The 11,120-nt window shown below is 39.1% G+C and overlaps 1 protein-coding gene across 2 annotated transcripts; it reads left to right on the forward strand.

The window, feature by feature from the left end:
• Positions 1 to 271: 271 nt before the first annotated feature.
• egfl6 (EGF-like-domain, multiple 6) lies at positions 272 to 8,973 on the forward strand. Of its 2 annotated transcripts, XM_083921203.1 has the most exons (13): positions 272 to 575; positions 1,944 to 2,050; positions 2,347 to 2,439; positions 2,578 to 2,697; positions 2,813 to 2,932; positions 4,192 to 4,326; positions 4,413 to 4,535; positions 4,993 to 5,055; positions 5,470 to 5,727; positions 7,630 to 7,704; positions 7,790 to 7,882; positions 7,973 to 8,235; positions 8,477 to 8,973. In XM_083921203.1, exons 1-13 carry the CDS (start codon positions 502 to 504, stop codon positions 8,582 to 8,584), a joined length of 1,632 nt encoding a protein of 543 aa, XP_083777329.1. In that variant the 5' UTR covers positions 272 to 501; the 3' UTR covers positions 8,585 to 8,973. The 2 variants fall into 2 exon arrangements, with proteins under 2 accessions (XP_083777329.1, XP_083777330.1); XM_083921204.1 differs by lacking the exons at positions 4,413 to 4,535; positions 4,993 to 5,055.
• The last annotated feature ends 2,147 nt before the right edge of the window (positions 8,974 to 11,120 follow it).

Raw genomic sequence — 11,120 nt, forward strand, 5'->3', positions numbered from 1 at the left:
GGGAAAAAAGCCAAATAAGATCAATAGGTTGTCCTGTATTTGACATTTGTGATTTTTCCAACTGGGGATTCACAGGAAAAGTTTCCTGTGGTCTTGTATAGGGTTTCAGTGAAAAGAGAAGCACCCCTAAACATAATCCCCACCCCCCTTACAAACCCACTCCTACCTCCAGAAGTCACAACCTATCCCTCACAGTGCAGTGTCATTTCACAGAGTGTCAACCCACCTCTGGAATTTCAGAGAGGAAGAAGAGGAAGCAAATTATGGGACATAGAGTAAAGCTGCAGCATTGAAGAGAGTGAGAAAGAGAGATTTTTTTTCCCTCCCCTTTGTGCTCTGGAAATACACAAAATCCAGCGTGCCTTGTGTAAAGGCTCAACTAAGACCTGTTCCTGTCTCATTTTAAGGAGCGTAAGTCCCCGGGAGGAATAGTCGGAAATCAAAGAAACTAAAGTCAGCCCTGTGGGAAGCACAGCTCTCTGGCTGCTCACGCTCACAGACATGCAGCCGTTCACCTTGGTCGGTGCTCTTTTTTTAATGCTTCACATCTCCTCTGGTAGTGCGGAAGCCCATAGGTAAGTCAATGAGCTAGAGCAACAGAGCCTTTAATAGTGTGTATTGTAAGTGTATAACCGGAGACCTGCAGCAGGTGTAAATTTTACTTGAACATATGAATGAACTTTTATTGCATAGTATAAGGTAGTGAAGGTACATTGAGACTTTTCTAGCCTTACTCTCTGACTCAATCAAGACCCTTGAAAACATTTTTAAAAAACTCGGTCAAGAATTAAAAAGACCTTCCAGTATATTCAGATAGATTTCTATGTATTATAACATTGTTAACATTGAATAACATTATTCTATCACATTACAACTCTGAAATTTACTGGCACCAATAATAAACGTTCCACCACCAGTAGGCCATTGAATAAACTTCCTGTAGCCAAAAAAAGGAATTACTACCATTTTAACTACTAGTTCCTCCACGTGCTTTTACTTTAAGTGGAGCTTGATGAGTAACATGAGCACTGCTATTTGACTGAATTATGTGCTTTAAATCTTTACAGGGAAAACTGTTGTTTTGATGGTAGGTATGTACACACTGCTGCCCCTGACAGCAGAGGACTATGACAGCGTGTCAGCTAAATGTGGCACAGCAACTGTTAATAACTGAAGAGCACCTGTCACACTTAGGAGCACCTCTCCTGTGGGCTATTCTGGTTGATTTCTATCAAGTCTCAGATTCCCCCAGCCCCACTGGAGCCGAGGCTGCTTATAGGATGCTACCCCTGTGACACCTAAACATCTGGGATATTAGAGTTTGTCACTGAGCTTAAAAGTAACGATGCTGAAAGCTGTGAAGTCCGATCTGGATGTGCGATTCTGACTTTACAGCTTACAGATTCTGAATTTACTCATGTACTAAGTCAAAGTCAAATGGCATCTTAACAGTTTAATTTAATTTCCAGGTTAAAAATACACACATGCAATAGAATCTATATGCACTGTAGGTTATTTTGAATGCAGTGCTGACGCCAACTGAGAATAATTTTACAGTAGCTTCTCATCTGACTCCACAAAGGAGAAGATAGGCACGCAGTGAAAAGGGAGGACATATGGTTGTGCATGAGGTATCAATGTGCTACACAGGAAGCGTCTGATTAGTGTTTCTCTCCAGCTGTAGCCTACATCCTGTCAGCTGGCAGTCACTCTACAGGGAGCCCGCTTTTATCACTTAGCAAGCCTGTGAGCAGACACTTTTGTAATGTTTATATATTTGTATTAGTGATAATATGCCATAGTGTTTGTTACTGTGATACAATTTTGCTTAAGGGACAGATTTGCTATCTGTTGTTCCATGCATTAACGAAGGGGGGTTATAAATTTAGCTGAGACAGTGAAATTACACAGCTTACCTTCTACTCCTCTCTTGTTCTACAAAGGCACTACAGACAAGTCCTTACTGGAAACCAACCAGGTGTGTGTCGCTATGGCAGGAGGCTGGAGTGTTGCTATGGCTGGAAGAAAAACAGTAAAGGACAGTGTGAGGGTGAGAACATATATATTCAAATATATATAGCAATTAAATCATTAATTTAATGTCTACCAATATGTTACACACATAATGCCCTTTTCATTAGCAACATACACATATGATCTAATTTACTGCCACTATACGCAGTACATAAACCCTAATAACTGTTATTTTATCCTAACCCATAAAATGTGGAGGAAATGGCTGTCTAGATTGAAAAACCTTGCTTGCATAAAAGAAATGTGTGGTCTGACTAAAAGAAACCACTGACATTTCTGGTGGTATTCTCTTCATGTTAAATGTTTTACCAGCTCAATGTGACCACGGCTGCGAGCATGGAGAGTGTGTTGGCCCCAACAAATGCAAGTGTTTCCCAGGATACACTGGAAAGACATGTAATCAAGGTGGGTAATTAGGTTCTGGAAAACACGGGTCAAACTGAGTACAGGATGATCTAATTTCCAGCTGATAACTGGCTTTAATAAATGTTTTGTGGTTCAATAAAAAGCATTTCAGTTAAAATGAGTGACTCTTTTTTTGAGATCTGAATGAGTGCGGCCTGAAACCTCGTCCCTGTGAGCATCGCTGCATGAACACCTATGGGGGTTACAAGTGCTACTGTCTCAATGGTTACACCGTAATGCCTGATGGATCTTGTGCAAGTGAGTCCCATTGTGCTACTATTCATACAGAAACACAAAACACAAATCAAAGTTGCCAAGTTTGAATATTTATAAATGTGTTGTTGTTTTTTTGCCTTTATGTTCATGCATGTAGATTCCAGGACATGCTCTATTGCTCACTGTCAGTATGGCTGTGAGGAAGTTCAGGGGGAGATCCGCTGCCTCTGCCCATCTGCGGGACTGCAGCTGGGACAAGATGGGAGGACTTGTGTAGGTGAGCAAACACACCCACACAATATTTTTTTAATAATTTTAAATGTTTTAAAACTGTCAAATATGATACATGATTTGACACAGAACGATGGAGCAATAGTTCTTATCTAAATAAGGACTAGGGAGTAAAAAGGATTGACTTTGGCTTGTTTTTGCATAAGGGAATAAGTCCGTACAGATAATATTATATGGCCTGCCAGCATGCTTGGCTAGTACATCAGATGGATGAAATTAAGTTATATTTCTTCCCACAAAACTGCTTGAGCTGTGACAGAGCCAGTCTGGCGTACTGATCATAAAGGGGAAGTAATTTAATAGTTCTGGAGCATTAAACTTAAGGATTACCATGGTTTTAACAGACTGAAAATAGAAGTGCAGCAGATGTACACTTGTACTTGAAAATCTACAGAAAATGTGCCAAAAATTGAATTTTTCCCAGATGTAATATACAATAACACACAAATAATGGACCCTCATGAGACAGACGCATATATACTGTATCCATAATGAAATATAAAGTAGTTTCTAACTATTTTTAAGTATAGATCTAAAACTGAGCTAATCAAATAGTAACAACCTTTCGGTCACAGGCTGTGACATTAGGTTTCTGTCTATACAGACGTGAAAATATGTAAAATTACATAATTAATATGACTGAAAACATCAAGGTAAATTAAATTATTAAAGTCTCCACAGTAATAGGCTGACTACTAAAACTATTTGACATTGTATCATGTTCAAAGGTGTTACTATGAGCGTAAAAACCCGTCTTGTACACATGCCCTCCTGTGTTAAGTCGTTTATTGCATCCACAACAATATCAGCTCAGTTACCAGACTTATCAGAAGCACTGTATCCAGCCTGAGTTGTGTTCAAACACAAATTAGCAACGATGCTAGTAGGAAGCCAGTGAATCCCTGCTGGCAGATGAAAAAGAGCATTTGATGTCTCAGATGTGTGAATCAGAGGGAGAACAAAGTTGTCTACACCCGACCCACAAGAATAGTCAGCAGGAAGTATCAAGGATTGCAAAGCAGTGTAAATAAACCATTACAAAAAAGGTAAACAAAGCCAAAAAATAAAAATAGTGGTCTGATTTTCTCAACACTGCCTAATGTGTCACGTGTTGTTTAAATCTTGGGGTGCATATTTTGTAGTACTTGATAAAACTATGCTTACATTTCATTTTTGATCATTCGGATGGGATCGATGTTAAATCAGATGGCCCTTTAATTTCCACCCTCTTTTGTCTCCACTCAGATATCGACGAATGTGTAACTGGGAAGAACCTGTGCCCATACAACAGACAATGTGTGAACACTTTCGGAAGCTACCTCTGCAAGTGCCAGGGTGGCTACGACCTGAAATATGTTGACGGAAAATATGACTGTGTAGGTAAGGTATACAAGTTTATTATGGGGGGAACACTGTCGATTGTTTCTGCTCCTAAAGGTACAAAATAGGCTTCTTCCGATTTTCAGACCTGGATGAGTGTTCAGCTGGCACCCACAAGTGCAGCCACCATGCTGTCTGTGTGAACACTCAAGGATCCTACAAGTGCAGGTGCAAGTCTGGCTTCAGAGGCAATGGCTTTGAATGCTCTGGTGAGATCCAAAAAAACGCAACATGGAATTATAAATTAATTAGTTTTAGGGATACCTTTTGATATGTACTGAAACTTGTCAATTAAGGTAATTGAAAACTTGTGTTTCAGACTTTTTTGCCCAGGTGAGAGTAGTTAGATAGAACAGGAGCAGTTTTATAGCCACATATTTCATTTGGTCTCTATAAACATCTGCAAACAACAGTTCTGCCAAGGCTTAGTTTCCTGCTTCCACTCTGCTCCACAGATGTTAGCAAGAGAGAGTCACAGATTGAAAACACACCTGTGTAAATATATCACTGTACGGTAGCCAACCATCTGAAGTTGAAGGGGAAAGACAGGCTGTGTTGTACTCTTTAAACCAGGCCCAGATTATAACAGGTGAAGCCTCATGTAGCCAAAGAGAATATAGGCAAGGGGTTTTGGCGTGAATGAAAGATGCATTTATTTTGTTGTAGTCAAGCCGTTTTATCAGAGGTCGTGGGATGGAGACAAAGGCAGTGCAGATGATTTCCTCAATGGTGAGATTATGTGGAATAAAAGACACTGCATCCGCTGTTCACTCCCTGCCATGCAACCCCATTCATCCCCTCCTCTTGCCTCCTACTTTAAAGAACACCTCTCCAAACTCTCTGCCTTGCTCGTGGCTGGAAATGTCGTACATCCTCCGCGCGCAGCTTGATATGGCACCTGGAATCCTCAGCATGACTCTTTATATATAGAACTTGTGTGATAAAATGCTTGTGCACTTAAAACGCTAATTTAAGTTATGTGAAATGAATGCCTCTGTCATGCTTCATCTGCATGGAATAGGACAAGGACAGCAGCTGTGAAACCCATGATAACGCACGCATCTGAATCCTGGTAAAATACTGTCTTTCCCCTTCATGATTGAAGTTCCACATGTCTTATCAATTTCCTCTTCCTGCCTGCAGCCATCCCAGACTCCCAAGTGAAACCCAGGATTCTGGGAGGCACGCTGGACAACGAAGACATCAAAAACGCTATCCCTGAACCAGTCGCAACGCCTCCTCCTAAGATCCGCCAGCAGCCTTTTGACTATGATGGAGAGGTCTACGTTGGGCCCCAGACTGAGGAGAGACGAGTGGATGAATTTCCTGAGGAGGAAGAAGAGGAGGAGGAGGAGGAAGAAGAGGAAGACAACCTGCTCAATCCAAGAGGAGATGTTTTCAGTAAGTGTCTTTTCGTGTATTAACTTTACAGACTCAGCAAACTCTGTTTCTACAGAAACCTTTCTCAAGTGTCTACACGGCATTAGTTTTTTTTCAGTACACAGGTAAAATAAGCATAAAATAACAGATCAGGTCAAGACCTTGACCAGAGAAGAAATGGGCTTGTTGCTTCATGTCCCCTGTCAACCTCAGATTCCCCAGAGAGCTGTATTGTATAACTCTTCTTTAAAGGTGTGATGTTACTTGAAACACATATTTGTTGTGTCATTGGCTCTTTTCATTGAACAGCATTAAATCTGATAAGTCAAAGATGTTGCAGTTATTCCCACAAAGAACTAAAAGTAATGATTGGCTGTCATGTCTTTCAGAATTGTAAAAATAGGGTCAGTAACTCTAACATCCCATCAACTCTAAGCTGACTTTTTTAGTGGAATATTAAACCACTGGCTAAAACTAAAATATTAAATCTGAATAAGAATGCAGCAATGAAAAAATGAAGAAACCATCTGAATCCGTCTGATTGATTATGGGAATTGATTGCTTCTAACACGTCATTCACAGTGGTGTAGTGTTAGTTCATGAGGTGGGGGTACGGCTAGGTAGATGAGTATGTAACCATGCAGGGAGTGGGTAAACTTACATTTTTTCATTGTGTCATGCAAAAATAATATGTCCAGCACAACTATTGACAATTATTTTGAAAAAAAGATACTATATTCCTACATATTCCATTGTATTTTTAGCTGATGGGTGGGTATACTATAAACTGCCAGAATAGGAGTTGGGTATACTCTGTATACCTGTGTATACCCTCCACCACACCACTGGTCATTCACACCTGAGTTGTGTGTATATATGCACACTCTGGCAACAAATCCAGGCATTTTCATCAGATAAAAAGAGAAAGAGTGGGCATTGAGGTCATGTAGTGGTATGCACCTCAATGAGAAACCCCATACACGAGGTTACCTTTCACCACTAATCTTGAGCTTTCTGGAAACACCCGTGCCTGTGTAATCACTCACATAGCAAGAGGAGACAGGCCCCAAGACATCCATCACCTCCAGGGAGGAATTTTACTCGTCGGCATGTGAGAGCCCAAAGATACCACTCATCCTGCTTCCCATCTCCTGGGTGGAGGGTGAGGAAGGGAGGGAGGTTCTTAAGCCTCCAAGCCTTTTATTATGTTTTCCCCAAAACAGCTGTTGTGCAAACAGACTTGACTCCTTGTTGGAAAGTCTGTCATCAGCACTCTAGACCTTTCTAACACTAGCCCACTCTGGCTGAGCAGGTTCAATAACCCCCAGCTGTCACTCATCTGACTCTCAAGGCTGCTTGCCATGGGGGTGGTTTGCTGCAAGAGCTTTAAAATACTTGTGGGGCTGGATCCTAAAGTTGTAGATGCATCTCAAGACATGAGTGACAGCAGGGCAGGTCTACGCCTGTTGGTTAAAAACCCCTTTCTGTTTTCTTTTTTGTTTGTTTAATTGTGAAAATCCCTTTGCTGCATAATTTTGGAATGTCTTAAAGATCACGATTTTAAAGGGATTTTTCATTTTTATACGGTTAATTTAAGGGGAAGATTTTATGCGATTTTGTATAACTGTGATATCTTGTGTCTTTTTTAAGTTATTATCTCATTTACCGATTATCTCATTTACCTGAAGTATTATACACTCAGTTGCCAATTTATGGGGCACACCTTGCTTAAAATAATGCAGCCCTGCAATAAAAATCAAACAGAGTTATGTAACCATTAAGAAAGTAGGATTTATCGCAGGACTTTCAAATGCTATAGCTTAAGCAAGGTGATACTTAACAGATTGGCAAGTGGGTGCATATTTGGCTGAAGATTCATGAATCCACACTTACTTTTTTTTCTCCTTTAATCTCTGAACACAGTATCAGAGGACTTTGAATCGGTGTTCGGCCCGGCAACAGAAGTCAAAGAAATTGAAATAGCACCAGTTCAGGAAGGTAATCAAATACCTGTTTATGTGCCATTGTTAAATAATGACTGTCTGTGTGACTGATCTTCTGCTCCTGCCGTTTTACCCTGTAGAGTTTATCATGGATTGCAACTTTGATCAGGGCGCCTGTGAGTGGGTCCAAGACAAGACTGATGACATGGACTGGAGTGTAGCCTACCATAATGGTAACAGAGTTATTAATATGTTTCTTACAGGTTATTTCAGATTACTTTAGTTTTGTGCATTTAAGATGTATTCACTGCAAACTCTTTCAGGTGCTGAGTACTACATGGCCATGAGTGGGCTCCTGGGGGAGCCGGAGACTATAGCCAAGTTGAAGTTACTTCTCAGTGACCGGACCCGGCAGGGCAGCTTCTGCCTCACCTTTGATTACCGTGTGGTGGGCCATAATGTAGGAACACTCAGGGTGCTGCTGGATAACAATGCTTACCCAGTATGGGAGCAGAGGCAAAGCAGAGACCAGGACTGGCAGACAGAGCTCCTCACTGTGGCCTGGAAAGAGGCAGCACCAGAATCTGTGAGTCATTTCATCTTCTTCAAACCAGTGCTGTAACTGCTAATAACAATAATACCAGGAAAAGGTAGGTTGAATAGAAGAAATGTTGTATCATTAATCTACAGCATGAGACAAGCTTTGTTGGACTTTTCTCTAAAATGTTGAATTCATGTGGTTCCCAGTATGTATGGAAGACGACCCCCATATTGATCACTCATTACTGGAGTCTAAGTATGGAATGGTGCCATTGAATGTCTTTCAGATTGTCTTCGAAGCTGAGCATGGGAAAGAGGTCGGAGGAGAGATTGGGCTGGACAATGTTGTGCTGACCTCAGGGCCCTGTCAAGAGGACGTCAGCCCATTCGTTTAGGAAGAATTTCCACCCTGGATTTACAATTTGTAAATTCTGCTCTAACTGACAAATGTCAAAGATTCCTGTTTCCTGTTTGTATTATGGTCTGAAGTTACTCAATGTTTTTAGTGGCTTAGCACAATAAGTGCATGCATGTCTACTCTCATCACCATGTAGCTGCATCATTATAATATCCTACTTCATTCTCTATCATGAGATCTCAGGAATAGGTGAAAGTCCTAACTTTGTCTGTTTGTTAGATGTGACAGTATTGTGCTTAGTCTTTTGTTGAGTATTTTATTGCTGAAGTAAACTGAAAATAACCTATGATATGTAATGTGAATTAGTAGGTGAATAATATCTTAAATACAATCTTAGAAGAACATTTGTTTTGAAGGCTGGTTAGTTTGAATGATAAAAAGTAGTGTATAACTGCTGTAAATTTTGCTTTCATATGACATTGTACTATTACATAAAATCTGTTTTTCTAATTCTGCCTACCATTTTTTCCTCCACACAGTGTATGATTGTACACCTGTGTGTCTATTTTATATATATTATATCATGTTAGTTACTTTAAAGGTCTGCAAAAAGAAATCTATCATCATGTAGACTTTTCTGGTAGTGGAAGTGAATGTATCATAAGCCAGTGTTACAGTGTGGCTAAAACTCAAAGGTAGGGCAGCTAATGGTTGTATCTTTTAAGAAATTCAGTATCCTGACTGAAGAAATGCCACCACAAATGAACTGTAATTTTATAAATACCAGAGTAATACTGGTATTTTTTTAATGTAGGTTGCCTATGGATATCAAAAAGAGAAAATAGAGTTGTTTTCTCTGACAATCAAAGAAAGCTGCTGAGAGGATAACAATGCATGTTTGACTGTCACACCTTGTGTGTACTTTAAAGTAGTAATGTCAAATACAATGTTGAGGTACTTATATATATACAAAAGACACACAATGGTTTAGTCCGCCCATCACAACGGGGAGGGGGCCCACAGAGACTGCTTATGTACAGGGCCCGGAATTAGGTGCTGCACCTCTGCAAACAGGACCACTCTGCATAAAAAGCACATTTATTGCTTATGCTATGCAGAAGTCCTTTATAGCTTTTGTTGACCTTTCAATACAAATAAGCTTACAGTGCAACAAGTATTTAAGCTAGTAGTAGGAGTGGTAGCTTCTTATCTGATGTAAGTGTTTCTTTCAGAGAGGTCAAGTGGATTTTGTCCATGGATGTATTGATTTGATTTGATTTGATTTTTTTTTTTTAAATACATTTATTTCAAACATGTAAAAAAGAAACTTAACCAACTTTTTTAACTGTTCTTAACAAGTATCTTACAAAAATGCTTTTCTCATATGTTCCTATCAAATATATTATAATTGATTGCATATTTATTTAATTTATTTAAAAAAAAGATGTAAACGTATTGATATATTTTAGTATCCAAAATACAAATTCATTTTGAAATTAAAAAAGATAAATAAATAAACAAAAAAAGTACATTTATTTTAAATTAATTTTGCCTCAATGTGCAGATGGAGATGACAGCTCAAGTTATCTGACTAAATGTCGCTCTCTGGTGTTTGACTTTGAACATTACAAGGAAAAGAGGTAAAAGCTGTGAGACCGATGGAGAGACGCTGAGGCTAAATGTAAGCTGACACTTTTTGTGCAGTCTTTATGGCACTTTATGGCAAACCCCCGTTGACGATTGGACAAATTCCCTGGTTTAAAAGTAGACTATACATGTTAAACGGTAAAACGTTACTTTGCTAAGTTTACACTATTGCGTGTTTAAGTTGTAAGGGCCTGAACGTTACCTCTGCTTTTCTTCTTCTCTGATTTATGGCGGATCAATACCGCCACCCACTGTAACACTAGGCTGCGTAAAATAAAATAAAATAAAATAAAATAATAACGAGAGGACAATAAAAACATAAATAATAAGAATAACAACGGAGGAGAAAAAAAACCAACAGTAATAATAATTATAAAAATGAAGAAGAAAGATAAAATAACAGTAACAACAACAACAACAATATTTATGATCTAACCATAGGATCGAAACTGTATAAGGATCTAACCCTGAATCCTTAGAAACGTTACCTCAGCTTTTTATTCTTTTTCTCAAATTTATGGCGGATCGCAAACTAATGTTTAAGGCGCAAACCGCCACCTATTGTAACCATAAGCTGTATAATACAGTCTATGATTGTAACACTTCATAAAATAATACTACTACTACTACTACTAATAATAATAATAATAATAATAATAATGGAGAATAAAAATAAAATCTAAATAATAACGTTGATAATAATGATGGAGGAGAAAAAAATCAATAACAATAATGAGAAGGAAAAAAATCCATCATAATAATAATAAAAATAAAAGTGGAGAAGAAAAACGTAACAACAACATCAACATGTATATTTCCTGATCTAACCCTGAATCTTTAGAAACGTTACCTCAGCGCTCGTTGGTTGTTTTGTGTCTGACAAGATCACATGATCCGAGGCTGCCCAGTGCCCGTGTATCGTTAGC

Source organism: Echiichthys vipera (assembly GCF_963691815.1).
Source record: "Echiichthys vipera genome assembly, chromosome: 10".
Classification (NCBI taxonomy): domain Eukaryota; kingdom Metazoa; phylum Chordata; class Actinopteri; order Perciformes; family Trachinidae; genus Echiichthys; species Echiichthys vipera.

What these genes read in the sequence shown, in the direction of transcription:
- egfl6 (XM_083921203.1), top strand. Translation starts at nt 502, where the DNA reads ATGCAGCCGTTCACCTTGGTCGGTGCTCTTTTTTTAATGCTTCACATC. An exon ending in GGTAGTGCGGAAGCCCATAG is followed by an intron (nt 576 to 1,943) that starts GTAAGTCAATGA and finishes TGTTCTACAAAG; the next exon opens with GCACTACAGACAAGTCCTTA. An exon ending in CAATGGCTTTGAATGCTCTG is followed by an intron (nt 4,536 to 4,992) that starts GTGAGATCCAAA and finishes ATTTTGTTGTAG; the next exon opens with TCAAGCCGTTTTATCAGAGG.